The sequence below is a fragment of the Rana temporaria genome, chromosome 11, assembly GCF_905171775.1.
Source record: "Rana temporaria chromosome 11, aRanTem1.1, whole genome shotgun sequence".
NCBI classification, from domain to species: domain Eukaryota; kingdom Metazoa; phylum Chordata; class Amphibia; order Anura; family Ranidae; genus Rana; species Rana temporaria.
Window position 1 is genome coordinate 43,914,372 of NC_053499.1, and position 20,388 is coordinate 43,934,759.

The 20,388-nt window shown below is 42.5% G+C and overlaps 1 protein-coding gene across 1 annotated transcript in view; it reads left to right on the forward strand.

Annotated features, from left to right (window-relative positions):
- MRPL23 (mitochondrial ribosomal protein L23) overlaps positions 1 to 16,420 on the forward strand; it is a 22,876-nt gene extending 6,456 nt beyond the window's left edge. Inside the window, exons 2-5 of the mRNA XM_040328471.1 lie at positions 1,828 to 1,950; positions 6,118 to 6,200; positions 6,276 to 6,349; positions 16,013 to 16,420. Coding sequence (XP_040184405.1) covers positions 1,828 to 1,950; positions 6,118 to 6,200; positions 6,276 to 6,349; positions 16,013 to 16,177 — 445 coding nt within the window. The 3' untranslated portion in view covers positions 16,178 to 16,420. The remainder of the gene's footprint in view (positions 1 to 1,827; positions 1,951 to 6,117; positions 6,201 to 6,275; positions 6,350 to 16,012) is intronic.
- The last annotated feature ends 3,968 nt before the right edge of the window (positions 16,421 to 20,388 follow it).

Consider the following 20,388-nt stretch of genomic DNA (forward strand, 5'->3'; position numbering starts at 1 on the left):
AGAACGAATTGCACTCCTGTGACCCATAGGAGAAGCCCAGCCAAACAAGCTCAGGCTGGACTTTTCCTTATTAAAGTGTCACATACAGCTCGACAACCTACTTTTTATTGCCAGCAGCTAATCTTTGATCTGCCAGTACGATTTCTAGCATGTTTATTAGTGTGTGTTTTATCTTTATTACATCATTAAATGCAAGCAGTGTAAGTACTTTAAAGCCCAACTTTGAGATTTTTTTTTTTTTTTTTTTACAGGAGCCTGCATCTGTGATCAGTGGATGTGAGGTGCAGAGTCAGGCTCCTGCACACACTTCTTCCAGGTTACTCATTTCATTAGGAAACTGTAGGAAGTATCAGTGGACTACAAGCGCGCAGATTACCACACTCGTAGCTTTTTAACCACTTGCCGACCGGCCACCGCAGTTTTACGGCGGCAGGTCGGCTCGCCTGCGCAAAATCTTGTAATATAACGTGATTTTGCTTTGCGGCCACTAGGGGTGCGCACGTGCGGCCTGTTCGCCCCTGGTGCTGATGCATGTGCCCGGCGGGCGTGATCACTGCCGGGCACCCACAATCGCTCGTGACAGAGCGAAAACCGGGAGATGTGTGTGTGTGTAAACACACAGCTCCTGGTTCTTTCAGGGGGAGAAATTACTGATCGCATGTTCATACAATGTATGAACAGCGATCTGTCATTTCCCCTAGTCGGTCCCACCCCCCCCTACAGTTGGAACACACTTTAGGGAACATAATAATTAACCACTTGATCGCCCCCCTAGTGTTAATCCCTTCCCTGCCAGTGACATTTTTTATAGCACTGATCGCTATAAAAATGCCAATGGTCCCAAAAATGTAAAAACCTATTCATTTTATTTCAAAATTGTCGCTCAATTTTTGTTTTATAGCGCAAAAAATAAAAACCGCCGAGGTGATCAAATACCACCAAAAGAAAGCTCTATTTGTGGAAAAAAAAGGACGTCAATTTTGTTTGGGAGCCACGTCGCACGACCGCGCAATTGTCAGTTAAAGCGACACCGTACCGAATCGCAAAAAGTGGCTCGGTCATTGACCAGCAAAATGGTCCGGGGGTTAAGTGGTTAAGAACTACAAGTCTGTGTGCAGCAATGGAGGAAGGGACTTGTAGTTTATTCCTTCACAGATCTCTGTGAATGAATGACATGGTTGTGTGGGCTCCACCCACACAGCCATGCTGAATTTAAATGTGACGGGGGAGAGGAACCCCATACGATGTAAGAAGTTGGGGGGATGTGTTTCTAAAGGTGTAACATGTTCCTAAAGTTGAATTTCGTCTTTACCTCTAGGAGGTAGAGGATGTATTATTAGTGTACGCATTCCTTTGTACCTGTCAAACTGCTGTGCGGAGTCCATACATCTGATTGAACTGCCTGAATGCAGCTTGCTTCATATGCAAAAACATGAGCATGCAATTTTCTGTGAGGCTAAGCACCCCTGTGAATGAACCCTAGAGGAATGTTTTTCTTTTTCCTATTGACTTTCATTAATCTACACCTCACTCATCCCTCGTAATGGACCACAGAAGCAGGGTGAGTATCTGGAATCCCACTTATTTTCTGTGATAAGTGGTGAAGGTTATCTGAATTACACCAGTGGAGAGCAGGAGCATGTAATGTTTCAGAAGTTACTAAAATTAGTGGATAAACATTTTAGAAATGTATGTAAAGTATAAATATCAAATTAAATGAACGGAATTTGCAAAATGTGATTGATTTTATTTATTTTTTTTCTCTTTTGTATTTGCTCTATTCGTTTTTCTGACATCAATGTTTTTTTTATTCTTCTGCCATTCTAGATATCCACTTTATCAGCTTGGAAATCCACAGCTACGTGTGTTCCGAACAAACTTCTTCATGACCCTGGTCAGACCTGGCAAAGAGATGCCCTCAGACACGGTGCAATTCCGTATTCCTATTGAGTAAGCATATACATCTACTCTGACAATCTCCATCTGGAGTGGAGGGGATCTTTTAGAATTCTAGAGACTTTGATTACAGCCTAGGACAGTGATGGCGAACCTTGGCACCCCAGATGTTTTGGAACTACATATCCCATGATGCTACACTACACTGCAGAGTGCATGAGCATCATGGGAAATGTAGTTACAAAGCATCTGGGGGTGCCAAGGTTCACCATCACTGGTCTAGGAACTGGAGGGGGTTTTTAAACCATAAGGGAACATATGCTGCCATATAATATAGCTAAATTACAGGCAGCTAGAAATGCAGGTGTGATTCATGAAAACTATTTTCTCTTCCATTATAATTTGTACTTCTGTCCATCTATTCCTGATATTTGCACAGTTCTGTCTTGTAGGAAATGGGACCTGCTCCTTCTCTATTGCAGTTTCAACTACAGGTCTCCTCCCTATGCTATGACTGGAACATAAAAGGAGAAGCAGTACACTGATGAGCTTATCTCTTGCTCTTTGTCTGCTTTCTCCTTCTATCAGTGTGCGTCTTGTACTGCAGCACACCTGCTTCATTAATTTGTGACATTTTTATCTGCCTGAAATCCAGCTTTAGCCCACGTTCACATTGGGCTGAAGTGGCATGCGATTTGACATTTCAAAATGCATGCCAAATTGGCGGCTATTGCTGGCAATGGCACAGTACGAATCGATGTGGTGCTTCACTGATTCCCAAAAGTGGTTCCTGTACGCCCCCTGTTTAAAGTTGCGATCCCACGAGTGACGTCACAGGCGCGGCACCTCCCCTCTTCCTGCCCGCTGCTACACTCGTGGAAGGATCGTTAATTCAAACAGCGGGCGGGAAGAGGGGAGGTGCCGTGCCTGTGACGTCACTCGTGGGATCGCAACTTCAAACAGCGGGCGGGAAGAAGGGAGGTGCCGCGCATCGGTGACGGTAGCTGCAGAAGACCAGAAGTCATCTAGTTCGGAGGTCAGAGGCTGATCTTGTTATTGTGTTACATTGCTGTGCTGATGGGAACATTACTTGGGACACCACTAATGGGGACACCGCTAATGGGGACACATCAGCGGCGTCCCCATCAGCAGTGTCCCTATCAGCAATGATGGGGATGCTGTTGATGGGGACACCACTGATGGGGACATGGAGACACCGGTGTCCCCATCATTGGTGTACCCATCAGCAATGATGGGGACACTGCTGATAGGGATGCTGTTGATGGGGACACCGCTGATGGGGACACCGGTGTCCATCAACAATGATGGGGACGCTGCTGATGGGGACCGGTGTCCCCATCAGCGGCGTCCCCATCATTGGTGTACCCATCAGCAGTGTCCCCATCAACAATGATGGGGACACTACTGATAGGGATGCTGTTGATGGGGACACTGGTGTCCCCATCAGCAGCATCCCCATCAGCAATGATGGGGACACCGTTGATATTTTTTACATAACTGATTTTTTTTTTTCGCCCCCCAAAAACTTGTAAAATCTACAATGTGGCCCTTGTGTTGAAAAGTTTGGAGACCCCTGGTTTAGCACTTTGTGTGTATTTTGCACACTGCACCTTACACTAGGAGCCTCTTTTATGGAGCATTTGTCTCCGTAGGACCAGCGCCAACTCTACTTACCTGCAGCCCTGAACCTCTTCTTCTAGTTTGTGTACTCTTGGCTCCTCCGTGTCTGCCCCATAACAAGCCACTTGCTGTGAAAGCAGATGTCAATCACCCACCAACCTTCCATCTTGCCTCTGTTTGATCTGTTGACATGTAATCATTTATGATCTAGCCATTTGATGGTTTGACAGTTTGGTTGAGAGCACAAGCAAATGTGACAGTTATGTTTTGAAACCATTAAATTAAAGGGTTTAGTTGGAAGCGGAAGCTCCGCTTATCTGTTTTTGACAGGTACCCGTCACCCACGTCCGGTAGATCAAGGCGACCTCGGTCTTCCTCCACTGCCGGTCATGCACAGTAGGGAACCAGCTGTATAGCCGAAAGGCTTCACTGCCGGTTTGCCTTACCATGATTGATGAGGGCTGATCGGAAAATTGGCTGGGGTGCAGACATTGCGGGATTGATGGACAGGTAAGTGTTTTAATACCACCAAAAACATTTTTTGGTGGGGGGCAGAACTCCTCTTTAGAACCAGTTTAACTCTTTTGAAGCTCAAATTGTTTACTGGCTTCTAGACTGGACTGGCAAATTCTGGGTAGCTTGCAGAGTCACAAAAACATTCAGTAAACACCCCTTTCTTCTCCTCTGCCATACCTCCCGATTATTCATTTAACATGTGTCAGTATTTTCCTTGTGACTTGTTACTGATAAAGCACATCAGGAATGGGGCTTTTGTAAAGACACAATCATCGATGTGCTATGACCTCTTTACTGCAGGGAAGTACCTCTGCTCATGGCAAGTATCTCCTCAAAGTGATTAGCTTAGGTTAGGTATATATTCTGAGCAGGCATGCATATAGAGCACCATCCTGTATCTCTTTAGTCACTGTATACACAAGGAAATGGTTTCTTTAGAGAAATTGTTAGGGTTTCTGTTTTGAGAGACACCAAGAAAACAAATTCTTTTACAGGATCATTTTTTTTACATAAAAACCACAAAAATGCATAACAAAGTTTGTCTTTGGCTCTCCAGCAGAGTCCAGTGTCAAGCTTGCAGCCACAGGCTTTTAGCCATGCGCCTTTCAGCAGTGAGTTGATGGCTTGTGTTTTGAATTAAGTCTGTTTCATGTTACCCTAATGGCGCAGCATTTTCCAACTTCAGGTAGAGAAATACACAGCTCAGGGAAAGTAGACTTGGAGTTGTTGCCCTCCACAACAGCTCGGCTGTTTTGGTAGCTTGCTTGCTGTGGGCTACATCTTTCCCCACGGTGTAGGCATTAACCGTCCATCTGTGGCAATTGAAAGATGTACAGAACCAAGGAAATGGTCATGCTAGTTTTAATCGGTCTTGCAATCTCTCCTCAACTGCTGTTAAAGCAAAACCCAATTTATGTGGCATGGTTTGTATAATCTCTGAAGGCGGTGATAAAAGTCAATCATTGGCACGGGTCATATGACTAATGACATGGCATTTGCCATGTGCACGGTATTGGCGTTTTAAATTAATTTTGGGATCTCAGGAGATGGTTATGTCTGAATTCTTAACTGACTTTGATAGTTGCAATGTTCCCTGGATTGTGTCAAGATTGGTAACACTTTCTGCCCAGACTTGCTCTTAAAAAGTTGTTTATTTTCTGCCCCTGTTTCCTAAGAGCCCTTTCACACTACCAGCGCCTAAAAAAAAGGTTGGTTAAAAGCTGCTAAAACTAGCAGGGCTTAAGCAGGATTTTTCGGGCGCTTGCGGCCGAATAAAGGATTAAAAGCGCCTGCTGTCAAAGGGGATTTGCAGGCGCTTTTGCGGCGCTGCCAATTGATTTCAATGGGAAAGGGCGCTTTAGGAACGGTGTATTCACCGCTCCTAAAGCGCCTCAAAGAAGCTGCTTGCAGGACCTTTTTTTTCAGGCTTTCACACTGGGATTGCAGAGCGCCTCCAGTGTGGAAGGGGTCTTATAAAATCTTGTGTGGTACTTTTGTGTTTAAAGCGGTAGTTCACCCTCCTTTCCATCATTAGACCATTAAATTCGGCATCGTAGCGCGAGCTACGGTATGCCGGTCTTAAATTTTTAATCCCCGTACTCACTGTGGTATCGCTGATTGAAGAATCCGACTCCCGCGGGGAATGGGCGTGCCTATGGAGAGGGAGGATGATTGACGGCCGGCTCTGGCACGTCACGCTCCCCGAAGACAGCCGGAGTAGGTCTCGGCTATTCACGACGCCTGCGCACAGGCTATGCGCAGGCGCCGTGAATAGCCAAGCCTATTTCGGCTATTTCCGGAGAAGCGTGACGTGCCAGGGCCGGCCGTCAATCACCTTCTCTCACCATAGGAACGCCCATTCCCCGGATTCTTCAATCAGCGATACCGCAGTGAGTACGGGCATAAAAAATGTAAGACCGGCATACCGTAGCTCGCGCTACGATGCCGAATTTAATGATCTAATAAAAAAAAACTTTTTTTTTTTTTTTTTTAACAGGGCGAACCCCCGCTTTAAGGAAATACGGCAATGCATTCTTATCATGTCACGTTATTTGCTCTCTACAGAATGACAAAGTTTGATGTCCAGAACTATCTGCAGAGTATATACAATGTACCAGTGTCATGTGTGCGCACTCGCATCCAGTTTGGTAAGTGACATGGCAGGCTAAATGCAAATTAGCCTAAGTTATTATTTAGTAACTAATGCAAGCACTGAATTTTAGGCAGCAATCGAAAAAGAAACCATCTGCATCAAAGAGTGAAGCAGCCAGATTACAAGGTGGCCTATGTTCAGCTGGTAAGTGTTTTTTTTTTTTTGTCTTATACCTTTTTAAACCAGTATGTCTCAGTTTTTGTTTGTGTACTCTAGGGGTACTTCCACTCATTAAAATAAGTTAATAAGGCTGCCTTCTGCTCTGTAGACACCGGCTTCAAAATGAGGTGCATTTTCCATCCTAATGCCTGCTGCACGCTGTTCGATATGCAAAGTAAAGGGAGCTGTAAGCAGAAAATTAACACATGTTGTGGTGTCTGGCCATGTTTCATACATTTTTATGGACTGTATGTCATCAGCATTAAGGAATGTCTTGCTAAAGTACTCATCCACTGTCTTCTTATCCACAGCATAGAGACTAATTGAATCGTAGTCCAAAATGGGAACGGGGGGGGCTAAATAGTGTTTTTAAGAAAATGTATGCGAAAAGCCCAGCAAACACTGGATTTCTGACAAGATGTCGTATCGAGTACCTTGAGCCCCATGTAACTTGGGGTTGCTCCATATGGAAATGTCATTATTGGGATGCAGACTTAAAACAGACCTTCACTTATCCTTCTTCCCACCGTCGCCCCTTTTTCAGGTGTATAATTTTTTTTGACGGGTACCCAATTTTTCAGTTCTTGCCTAGGGGATAATGATGTTGCTTGTTCCGCTTCCTATGACACGTTACTTGTCCCAAGGGGCACTAGGATTACTTTCGCTGCACAGCGTGATTGGGTGCGGGCTGCGATTCCTTGGGAAGTCACAGGCAGCTTTTAAATCCAAAATGGCGGTGCCGGGGACCCACAGCAGTGAGAAGAACTGGCAGGAAGACAGCACTGGACTCGAGGCTGATGGGTACCTTATTTTTAATAAGTCAGCAGCTATAGTATTTGGTTAGCTCCTCAAAGTACTGAAGCCAGAAAATTAACTTGATAACCAGGCAAAAGAGAGGTCCACATTGAAAGCCTAACCAGTTCTCTCAGTATAGATTTTCTTGGGCTTGAAATGCACAACTTGGGACCAGATTAACCAGTTCCCACCCAGCCTATGACAGCCGGACGGGACCTCTCTAGATCTGAGTGGACATCATATAACATTCTCCATAAAAATGCGCCTTGCGCGGGCCCCGCGGGCGTGCTGCAGTGCAATCTTTCACTCATTGTGTTCACTGGACACAGCCGATGACAGATCACTGTACAGGCCGCTGCTGGTACCATGTTATCGTTGTGACCAATAACAGCAGATCACATGACAATTGTACACAAGGGATGGATTAAATTTTTTGTCATTTATTGTGTTGCTTGCTGTGTTTAGTCACAGTGATCACATGGTACAGACAGGGCCAGTCGCAGCCCATCTGTATCATGCCTCTTACTAAATACCTTGGACTGTCTGTTTCCCAAAAACTGGTTGTTTGGGAGAGATTTGTACAGCACTGGCATTTTTGGGCCTTCAGAAATGAGATGCATCCGGATTGATCGATTTACATGTATAATATCATAGTTTGTGGATTCTATAACTTTTTCCTACAGACTAAATAATATACACTGATTTAGGTTATTATTTACCAAAGAAATGTAGCCGAATACATTTTGCCCAAATTCACGTAGAAAGATTAATAATTTGCAAAAATTTGTTGTTTTTTTTGTTAATCTTCTGTCATTTTTAGTTGGCCAATAATAATAAACCCAGTGGTGACTAACAACTTCAGCCCAGAGGATTTGGCTGCTTAATGACTGAGCCACTTTTTGTGATTGGGCACTGCGTTGCTTTAACTGACAATTGCGCGGTCGTGCGACGTGGCTCACAAACAAAATTGATCTTTTTTCCCCACAAATATAGCTTTCTATTGATCATCTCTGTGGTTTTTATTTTTTGCGTTATAAACAAAAAAAGAGCGACCATTTTGAAAAAAATAGCAATATTTTTTACTTTTTGCTATAATAAATATCCCCCAAAAAATATATAAAAAAAACTATTTTTTTTCTCAGTTTAGGCCGATACGTATTCTTCTACATATTTTTGGTAAAAAAAAAAAATCGCAATTGATTGGTTTGTGCAAAAGTTATAGCGTCTACAAAATAGGGGATAGTTTTAAGGCATTTTTATTGTGATTTTTACTAGTAATGGCGGCGATGTGCAATTTAATTTAATTTTTATCGTTAAAGCGACATTATGGCAGACACATTGGACACTTTTGATGCTATTTTGAGACCATTGTCCTTTATACAGCAATCGGTGCTATAAAAATGCACTGATTACTGTGTAAATGACACTGGCAGGGAAGGGGTTAACCACTAGGTGGCAAGGAAGGGGTTAAGTGTGTCCTAGGGAGTGATTCTAACTGTGTGGGGGCTGGGCTACCAGTGACACGACACTGATCACTGTTCCCGATGACAGGGAGCAGTAGATCAGTGTCATGTCCCAAGGGAGAACAGGGAGATGCCTTTTATACACAGGCATCTCCGCGTTCTGCAGCTCCGTGACATGATCGCGGGACACCGGCGAACATTGTCATGGAGCTTGCAACGTATATGTACAGGACAAGGTCGACAAGTGGTTAAATACCACCGAATGAAAGCTCGATTTTGTGTGAACAAAATTATAAAAATTTAAATTTGGGTGCAGTGTTGTATGACGGCGCAATTGTCATTCAAACTGTATTAGTGCTGAAAAATGAAAATGTTCCTGGACAGAAAAGGAGTGAAAGTGCCCTCTATTGAAGTAGTTAATAGAAAAGGATACTACACCTAGCTTGCCCAGGTATCAAGGGTTTGCGGCAATCCAGGTCAGGTGCTCCGGAACCACAGCAGACTGTCCAGGAGCACTGGTGTCAGCCGTACCTTGATCAAAAGTGAATATGGAGCTCATGGGTGTCGCCTGAGGGTCACATGACCTAACATTTTGGCTTGAAGTTACGTGACTCAAAACCCTACAGGTCCTGCTTTTTGAAGCTCTGGGGTAAGTATTTGTTAACTCTGCCAACTTTAGTCTCCATCAAAGCCTGGGTTATCTTCTTTCTTCTTTTTTTTCTTTTTTTTTAACTATTTCTTTATTGAAACATTTTTTGTTTTTTAACCACTTGCTTACTGGGCACTTAAACCCCCCTCCTGCCCAGACCAATTTTCAGCTTTCAGTGCTGACACACTTTGAATGACAATTGCGCGGTCATATAACACTGTACCCAAATTACATTTTTATAATTTTTCCCCACAAATAGAGCTTTCTTTTGGTGGCATTTGATCACCTCTGCGGTTTTTAATTTTTTGTCAAAAAAAATGTAAATGACCGATTTATTTTTTTTTTTTTTTTTTTTTTTTTTTTTAAATTTGTTATTAGATTTTCTTATTTTGTTATAACATTTTGCAAACAGGTAATTTTTCTCCTTTATTGATGTATGCTAATGGGCACCGATAGGCTGCATTGATGGGCATCGTTAAAGCGGCACTGGTGGGCACTTAGAGGTGACACTGATGGGTGGCAATAATGGGCATTGATCAGCACTGGTAGGTTACACTGATGGGAAGCATTACTAGGTGGCACTGATTGGCACCACTGATGGGCATTGATAGGTGGCACTTGTGGGCACTGGCAGGTGGGCACAGATGAGGCAGAATTGCCTTTTCCTCTTCGGGACCGATGTCCCTTGTACACAAGCCGGTGATCGGCTTTTTTTGCTTTTTCCTCCTGCTTTTTTTGCTTTTTCCTCACCCTGTCAGTGTGAGGAGAAAAAAAAAGTTTACATCATGTGATCAGCTGTCACATGGTAAGGGGCCAGGACCGGTGATCACAGTGCGCGCCCTGCGTGCAAAGCGGAGGACGTCTATTGACTGCCTCCCAGATTTTCAGGTCCACGATGTGGCCGTCATTCAGCTATAGCGCGGGCCTCTAGTGGTTAAAGATTCTTACAATGTACAAACTTGACACTCCTACTCCCATATACCCAACTCCCCCTCCCATTCTTCCCACCCTCTTATAAAATACATCCATGTAAACCGACAACTAGTAATCAACTGCCACTTGGGTGTTTCCTGGGTGGGAGTTTGCCTCTTATGGGTAGGCCTATCTAGTGCTCCGTGTTAATCTAGCAACCAAGCACTCCTCTTTCTCAATGCCATTCAATACACTCACTCATCTCTTTGGCGTTCTCTTTTTACCATAAGCCTTAATTTCCATTAGGTCCCGTTCATCATTTAGGTACTTATTCTAATGCCGCGTACACACCATCACTTTATGTGATGAAAAAAAACGACATTTTCTGTGAAGTAAAAAACGACGTTTTTGAAACTTCAATTTTCAAAAACGACGTTGCCTACACCAGGGGTTGACAAATTTGCTTGGAATCTAGGAGCCAGGTAAAAAAGTTAGGAGCCAGAAAACGCGCCCCGTCCCGACGAGCTTGCGCGCAGAAGCGAACACATACGCGAGCAGCGCCCGCATATGTAAATGGTGTTCAAACCACACATGTGAGGTATTGCTGCGATTGGTAGAGCGAGAGCAACAATTGTAGCCCTAGACCTCCTCTGTAACTCAAAACATGCAACCTGTAGATTTTTTTTAAACGTCGCCTATGAAGATTTTAAAGGGTAAAAGTTTGTCGGCATTCCACGAGCGGACGCAATTTTGAAGCGTGACATGTTGGGTATGAATTTACTCGGCGTAACATTATCTTTCATAATATAAAAAAAAAATGGGGATAACTTTACTGTTGTCTTATTTTTTTAATTAAAAAAAGTGTATTTTTTTCACAAAAAAAGTGCGCTTGTAAGACCGCTGCGCAAATACGGCGTGACAGAAAGTATTGCAACGATCGCCATTTTATTCTCTAGGGTGTTAGGATAAAGATTATATATAATGTTTGGGGGTTCTAATTAGAGGGAAGAAGATGGCAGTGAAAATAGTGAAAAACAACATTAGAATTGCTGTTTAACTTGTAATGCTTAACTTGTAATACCAACGGCCACCACCAGATGGCGCCAGCTCACATCTGGTGGTAATAACTTGTAATACCAACGGCTGACCACCAGATGGCCCCAGCTCAAAAAAAAATTTTTTTATTTTTTTTGCCCCCCTTCCAAGCCAAGTCGCCAGGACCCTATTTCTAGTCGCCATGGCGACCTGGCGCCCGGGATTTGTCGAGCCCTTGCCTACACACCATCGTTTTTTCACAATGCTCTAGCAAAGCGAGGTTAAGTTCACCACGTTTTTCCATTGAAGCTCGCTTCATAACTAGCTTCTGGGCATGCGTGGGTGTAAAAACGTTGTTTTAAACGTCGTTTTTTGCTACACACGGTCAATTTCTGTGAAGTAAAAAACAACGTTTTGAAAAACTACACATAAAATTGAAGCATGCTTCAATTTTTTTTGGTCGTTTTTCACAGGACACAAAACAAAGTTTTTTTTAAAAACGTCGTTTTTTTCATCACAAAAAGTGATGGTGTGTACGCGGCATTATAATTAAACATTGATTCCTCTTGCTTCCCACCAAGGTTTCCAGATATTGTCATATTTCTTTAACATCCCTTGCTTCACATATATAGTTTTCTCCCTGAGAATTGCCACATTCATCGTGTTTACCCATTCGCTACTGGATGGAGGTGAAGCTGACTGTCACCTCAAGGCGATCGGTTTCCTTGCTTGGAATAGGCTTCTTAAAACCGCGGTCTGGGTGTTTCCTGGGTTCCCCTCTCCTACTAATCCCAGGAGACAATGCCTCCCCTCCAATTCTGTGGAGGTTCCAAACACCCGGTCAATGGTTCATTACCTCCCTCCAGTAGCGGAACAGCTTCGGGCATCTCCAAAACATATGGATCATATCCCCCTCTATCTCCCCACACCTGGGACAACTTGCATCAGGTCTACAGCCGAACTGAAAAAGTTTACTAGGGGTGTAAATAAGTTCTATATGATAGAAACAGACGTGACATCCTCTGGGAGGGGGCAAGTGATACCACTGGGGCCAGCGTAAGAATTCTATTCCATTGTGTTTCGGGAATATTTCCCACTTTTCCTTATACAAAGGGGCCACTACCCGTCCCGGTCTCCCGTTGTTTAAATAAGGGTATATTTTTTGATTATCTTTTGAAGCACTGGAATCGTACTCCATTCTAAAGTCTGTCCTCTGAACTGTACCTCCAGTGCGTGCCTGACCTGTAGGTACCTATAAAAGACTTGTTCGACACTGCAAATTGATTTCTCAGTCCCTGGAAGGTTTTCAGGGTACCGTCTTGGTATAACTGACTGGGTTATAGCCGAGATAAGAGGCAACTAGCAGGAAGCAAAACATCTCCTGCTTAGGAGGAGAAATTCCAATCAGCTTCCAGTGTGTGAGTTGTTTTTTTTTTGTCAAAGCTTAACCACTTGAGACCCGTGCTGTAGACGAAAGACGTCCACTGCTCGGCTCTCAACTGCCGGGTGGATGTCCTTTTATTTGCATTCCCCGCGCGTGCAGCAGGGAAAACTGCCCGGCGCATCGCTGAGATGCCAATGCGCGTGCCTGGCGGCCGCAATGTCCGCCAGGTACTTGCGATCGCCAGTGACAGCAGGGACGTGGAGCTCTGTGTGTAAACTCCCTTGTACATAGGGACACAGAATCGGTCACCTCCCCCAGTCGCCCCCCTCCCCCCACAGTAAGAATCACACCCAGGGAATACATTTAACCCCTTCCTCACCCCCTAGTGTTAACACCTTCCCTGCCAGTCACATTTACACAGTAATCCGTGCATTTTTATAGCGCTGTTTGCTGTATAAATGTGAATGGTCCCAAAATAGTGTCAAAAGTCTCTGATATGTCCGCCGCAATATCGCAGGCCTGACAAAAAAAAAATCCGATCGCCGCCATTACTAGTAAAAAATAAAAAATGTAATCATAAATCTATCCCCTATTTTGTAGGCGCTAGAACTTTTGCGCAAACCAATCAATATACGCTTATTGCGTTTTTTTTTTTTTAACAAAAATATGTAAAAGAATACGTATCGGCCTAAACTGAGGAAAAAAATATATTTAAAAAAAAAAAAAAAATATTGGGATATTATTATAACAAAAAGTAAAAAAAATATATATATTTTTTTTCTTTGTCTTTTTTTTTGTTTTATAGCGCAAAAAATAAAAATCGCAGAGATGATCAAATACCACCAAAAGAAAGCTCTATTTGTGGGGAAAAAAATAATAATTTGGGTACAGTGTATGATCGCGTAATTGTCATTCAAAATGCGTCGGCACTGAAAGCTGAAAATTGGTCTGGGCAGGAAGGGGGTTTAAGTGCCCAGTAATGAAGTGGTCAAGACCGGGCCTATTTTTCAAACTTGTTTACAAGTTAAAACCCGTTTTTTTTTGTTTGTTTTTTGCTAGAAAATTACTTGGAACCCCGAAACATTTATATATTTTTTTTCTAACACCCTAGAGAATAAAATAGCGATCGTTGCAATACTTTGTCACATCGTATTTGTGCAGCGGTCTTGCAAGCGCACTTTAAAAAAAAAAATGACACCCAACATGTCACGTTTCAAAGTTGCGCCCGCTTGTGGAACTTTTACCTTTTTAAAAATCTCCATATGCAATGTTTAAGAAATTCTACAGGTTGCATATTTTGAGTTACAGAGGAGGTCGTAGCTTAAAATTATTGCTCTAACGATCGCGGCGATACCTCACATGTGTGGTTTGAACACAGTTTTCATATGTGGGCACTACATATACTACATATGCGTTCACAAGCTCGGCGGGACAGGGCACGTTAAATGTTTATTTTCTTTCTTATTTATTTTATCTTTTTATTTTGCATTTTTACACCGTTCTTTAAAAAATAAAAAAATTGTGTCTCTTTTTTTTATTCCTATTACAAGGAATGTAAACATCCCTTGTAATGGGAAAAAGATCTTAAATATGAGATCCGGGGTCAAAAAGACCTCAGATCTCACATTTACACAAAAATTTCCCCCAAAAAATAAATGTACAATAAAAATGTTGCTTTAAAGGGGTTGTAAAGAAAAACATTTTTTTTTTTTTTTTATAAGCATCCTTTACCTGCAGACATTCCTCTTTTCACTTCCTCATTGTTCGTTGTTGCTCTATTTCTTCTCTGTTCACTTCCTGCTTGTCTGATTGTTACTCACTACAGTGAAGGGAGGCTTTACTGCGGTGGTCAGTGACGTGCTCACCCCCTCCTGGGAACTACATCTGTGCGGCAGGACGCTCTCTACGTGTTAGAGACTTCAAGGAGGTGTGACTTACTGGGCGTGTCTATAACACCACAGCTCCTCCTCCCTTGGATTAGTTTTGTTTAGAAACTGCTGTTGTTGATGCTGTTCTCTGAGGCGAGAATGGCTGTGTGGGTGTATTCTCAGTGCTTGCATATTCATCGTTGGGCGGTATAGTGGGCGGTTTATTTAAATTAGGTATGAGAGCTCTTGTGCCCTTTTTTTTCACCACAAATTGACACTGCGCATGCGCGATGCCGCAATGCATACAAGGAAATGTAGTTCTATTACTACGGCGTCGACGTTTACACAAACGAGCGCAGCAAACCAGGAAGTAAATGAGAGAACAGAAACTAGAACGCCGGAGGTGATATTCATGAAGGAATTTAAAAGGTATTTACTTATTTTTTAACAACATCAGTACACTATTCTGTCTGTCTACATTGCAGACATTACTTTTAGCCAAAAAATGTTTTCCTTTACAACTCCTTTAAGAGCATTGGGCAGAAGTGACATTTTGACGTCGCTTCCGCTCACTCATCTCCATACCCAATAGGGAGAAGGACACGATTGCCTCTGCCGGCGGCTCCGGTAAGCCACGAAGGGAACCTCGCGGCGAATATTTTGTTGGGGACAGGATACCTTCCTTTGACAGGTATCCTGTCCCCACTTCTGGGAGACCGGGTCGCGGCAAATTACGTCAGTATCTTAGCTCCCTCCTCCTTCCCCCCAGTAGGAGAGCACAGCAGTGCCTCGCACATGCGCAGTAGGGACCCGGCGTGAAGCCATAATGCTTCACTACTGGTTTCCCTTACCAGCAATTGGTGAGCGGACCTCCGCTTTAATTGAACAAGCTGATGTTAGAAGCTGATTGCCCATCCATGCACAGCTGCATCACATTTTGTACATCAACCCCTGTGTCTTGGACCTTGAGTCGTTAAACTGTTCCTCGTACTTGATGACCATGGTCATTCCAGGAGGTGGTTGGCCATGGGCTATCTTTATTACTGGTTCTCCAGTGTCTGTTTTCTAGAGTCTGGTGATGATTTTTGTGATGTTAGCTCTCCAAAGGCTGCATGTCTGTTCCCAAGAGTCAACAACACATGTTTGGTGACTCAAATGTTCTGAGCTTTGAAAACGAGGGGTTGTATTGTAATGCAGTGTGTGTGTTTATAAGACATTCTTCCTGGATTGAGTTAGAAATGTCTGATTCAGAGCTTTAATATTTCCTATGATCTGCCTGTGATCCTGATATGTTAACCATCTCAGCCTGTGCTGTTGCTTTGTTTTTCCTCTCCGCGCCCATACTGTGTGGCTTGATTACTACTGTGACTCTGGTCGTTTTCATGTGCTCAGCCACTTGGCACCCATTGTCCGTGGCATGTTTTAATTTCTGACATGAGCTGTGTTGTAATACCATTACATTGCATAATTATTTTGTTGAGAACATCTTGGCTATTTTTGAACACACCTTAACCGCATGCAAAATTTTCCCCATTTCTGCAGGGCCAAGGACAGACCTTCCAGTTCCCAGATCTTTTTCCAGAGAAGAAAGACATTGTTGAGTCGGGTTCATTTGACGAGATCCAATCAGAATTCATGGAGAATGAGAAACAGCGCCAGCGTAATGATCCACGCAGAGGAGGACTTAATGAATGGTTTGGGTTGTAAATACATTCCTTTTGTAGCCACTTCAGCATTGGATTCTCTCTCCTCTGCACAGCATGAGATGTCTAGGTCTGAAGGTCAAACTACCACGCTCTTTATTTCCTTTGGAGAACCTACAAGCAGATCTCCTCCAATCATCTTCTCTAAAGGACAGTAATATTTATTTTTTTCCAAAGAATTTTTAGAGTTGAAAAGAAATGTGTTTTGCGGTGGATTGTTTATAAATAAACCATGTGGTTTTTTTTTTTTTTCAAAAAAAAAAAAGTTTACTTGTAGCTTTTGTTATATTGAAATTGGTAACTTCTATATAATCGTAATACTGAAATAGGACTGAACGAGGGGCTTAGTAGCCAGTGCATGTCGTACTTAAAACTTGACTTTTTGTTTTACCCCTACCATTATAAGGGGAAGCACATGCGTTCTGGGTCTTTAACCGCTTCTCATCTGTGGTACATATATGCGTTCTCAGACGGGAAGGGCGATATCTCAGTCGTTGCTGAAGCAATGATTGACATATCATTTTTTAGGGCCAGGGATTTCCTACAAAGTTAAAAAGTGTAATCGAGCAGCTATACAGCCGCTTGATCACTTTTATAGTTGGCAAAAAAAAATTACTTGGCTCTCCCGTCACTTTTGGGGGGCCCAGTAATGATGCAAGTGTTTAAGTCTGAAGCTTTGCACAGAGTCAGAGAAACTTCCATTGTTCCTCTCCCTCTGTGATGTCAGAAACTGGAAGCAAGGAGGATTTTGTCACTGTTTGTTCACTGGCTGTTACCAGCTTGTAAAACATCTGGTCAATCTGTTTATCAGTTTGATCAGATGCTTTGGAGGCCAGAAGACAGATCTCTCCATCAAGAGGACCTATCATGGCCCACGCTATCATAAAGGATGATGTTCATCCCTTGTGATAGCAATAAAGTTACATTATTTTTTTTTTTTTTTTTTTTAATGATTTGTCTTTAGAACCACTTTGTCAACTTACAGCCTAAGCAAAGATGGGTGCATTGTGAGTGTTTCACACCACCAACTATTTTCTATCCTAGACCCAATAAGTAATAAAAGCAGGTTAGCAGATCCTACTGTGTAATGAATAAATATGGCTGCCACACATGAACAAGTAGAACTAGAAAAAAAAAATATATATATATATATATATATATATATATATATATATATATATATATATATATATATATATATATATATATACACATACACATACACATACACATACACATACACATACACATACACATACACATACACATACACATACACATACACACACACACACACACACACACACATACACACACCCCCTGGCAAAAAGTATGGAATCTCCACTATTGGAAAATTGCTCATTCAATTGTTGTATAGAAAAAAAAACTAATAACAGGTGCCTCAAAACTATTTTTATTTAACATTCCAACCTTTTGGCTATAAGAAAAGGTTAACAAAATAGAAAACTGTAGTCGGTTGTGACGGTATCGGTATGATATCCCCGTCAACGTTCCCTTCTTCCCATAACGAAAATCACCCCAATATTCCACGAGGAGGGATATCCCTGGAATCGCCCAGAAAGCCACACATGCCAAGCTTACTGCTAGAACAAGACACTTTATTGACACAAAAACTCAGCTTATATGTGGTTACAGCCTGTTAGGAACGCCCCCCTCACACAGTGGGGTTTCCCATACAGATTATAGGAGACAAGTCGGAGCCAACCCTGCAGACACGTTTCTTTAGATAAAGACATCAGGGGAGTTAAATACTAGTTGTAACAGCCTGACCACAATGAAGCAATCAGAATAATTAACATGAGCCACTTATCTAATCATTGTAAACAGTAAGGCCGGTCTCCTTCCCACACACAATAAATCAATTACCATTTGAACTAGGGAGCTGGCTGAGGAAGGGTCATTAACATGTCAATAGCTTGTAACACATGAATCCATCTAACCCACAATTTAACCAAGCAGGGAGATTTACACTGACATCCTTCACATCGGTTGCAACTGTCTTGAGAGGAATTGAGAATGCCAATCAGCAGTGTTCCAACTCTAATCAAGAAGTGGAAATTGAGGGGTTCTGTTGAAACCAAACCACGGTCAGGTAGACCAACTAAAATTTCAGCCACAACTGCCAGGAAAATTGTTCGGGATGCAAAGAAAAACCCACAACGAACTTCAGGTGAGATACAGGACTTTGAAAACACGTGGTGTGGCTGTTTTAAGATGCACAAAAGGACGCAGTTGAAGAAAGATGGACTGCATGGTCGAGTCGCCAGAAGAAAGCCATTGCTACATAGATGCCACAAAATATGCCACTTTCAATACGCCAAACAGCACAGAGACAAGTCTCAAACCTTCTGGCACAAAGTCATTAGGAGTGATGAGAATTTTTTTTAGCTTTTTTGGCCACAACCATAAACCCTACATTTGGAGAAGAGTCAACAAGGCCTATGATGAAAGGTACACCATTCCTACTGTGAAACACGGAGGTGGATCGCTGGTGTTTTGGGGATGTGTGAGCTACAAAGGCACAGGAAATTTGGTCAAAATTGATGGCAAGATGTATGCAGTATGTTATCAGAAAATACTGGAGGAACATTTGCATTCATCAGCCAGGAAGCTGCGCATGGGACGTACTTGGACATTCCAACATGACAAGGCCAAGTCGACCTGTGATTGGCCACAGCAGAATAAAGTGAATGTTCTGGAGTGACCATCTCGGTCTCCTGACCTCAATCTCATTGAACCACTCTGGGGAGATCTCAAACGTGCAGTTCATTGGGTTTGCGTATACTCCAGTCACAAAGTCTGTCCTGTTGCAATATTGACACCCTGCAGCTGAAATAGTCTGGATGCTCCTGTGCAGTCGATCCCTATAGGTGTCTATGGGACTATTACCCCGAGGCTGATATTTTTTGTCTACATTTGTTACAGGAACTGCAGTCTGCTTACAGAATTTGTACTAAAAACATCTTTGCCATTCTGAAGCTTCCCTCCAGCCACTTTGCATATTATTTAAATGTACCATGATTCTGTACTTGCCAAATAGATTCTGCACAAATCTTCCTCCACGGAGTCTGGCTGCAGCCATTTTAACTGTGGGCAGCTGAAGCTGCTGCCTGTTCACTTCCTGGATTTACACAGAGGCACACCTCCAGCTCTCATTGACCCTCTTATGACTCACCTTCCTGACAAACTATCACAATGGAGAGAGAGAGCTGTGCATAATGTCATAAGCCTAGGCTAATGATCAGGTATAAGGTATTTACTGGTAGGGAAAAAAAAATGTTTTACTATCCAAAGTTAAAACAGCAAGTGCAGAGGATTTAATAGATGGAAAGCTAAAAAATGATCTAAACTATACGCTGCTATAATATGCAGTCACTGAAAATACACTGCATTTTCCCTTTAATGACCACATCTGCATGTAGATCTGCATACCATCTGCCTTTGGTCACATCTCCCCCACACAAAGTTTGGATAGAGTGCCAGTGTCTGGATCTTCAAGATTAGGCTATCCAATTGTATTGATAAATCTTTTGAAGATCCAGACACCGATTCTGAGTCAGGTTAGCCAGTTATTTCATTACATGCATGAATAGTCATCAGAATGCTGATTTAACATGTCTGTAGGCAGTACTTCCAGGTTTGTGTAGGAATATCACACTCGCTGAATTGGTAGGAATGTGGGAGTGAAAACGAAATCGTGACACAGAAACAAAAAACATTGCCTTTCTTGGATTAAATATCCTTTTTATAAAGGCCAGGTAATGCTATGCCAAATATAGCTGGGGAATTACTGAGGCTTTTTCTATCTTTTTATAAAACTGTACGCAGCCTTACCACTAGGGGGAACACTTGTCCTCAGACAATGACTACTTTATCCCATAATGGGATGATATGTTGTCAGCAAAAATAACTGCACATTTGATTTGATACAATTGTTAAATATTTTTAGGCAAAAATCTCTTTTAATATAAGGCTAAGAAACCCCCAACTTTCATTACTGCTTGGGAACACAATCTAAATATATTGGCCATGCATTTATACAAGGTTTAAAACACAGGTTTAAAACGTCAGATTTGCCGTGTTTACATTTTAGAAGCGTTTCTTAAAAAATAAAAATTTAAGGAACGCTTCTAAACGCAAACAGTATCCTATATTACAAAGTACATAGGGCCAGATTCAGGTAGAATCGCGGCG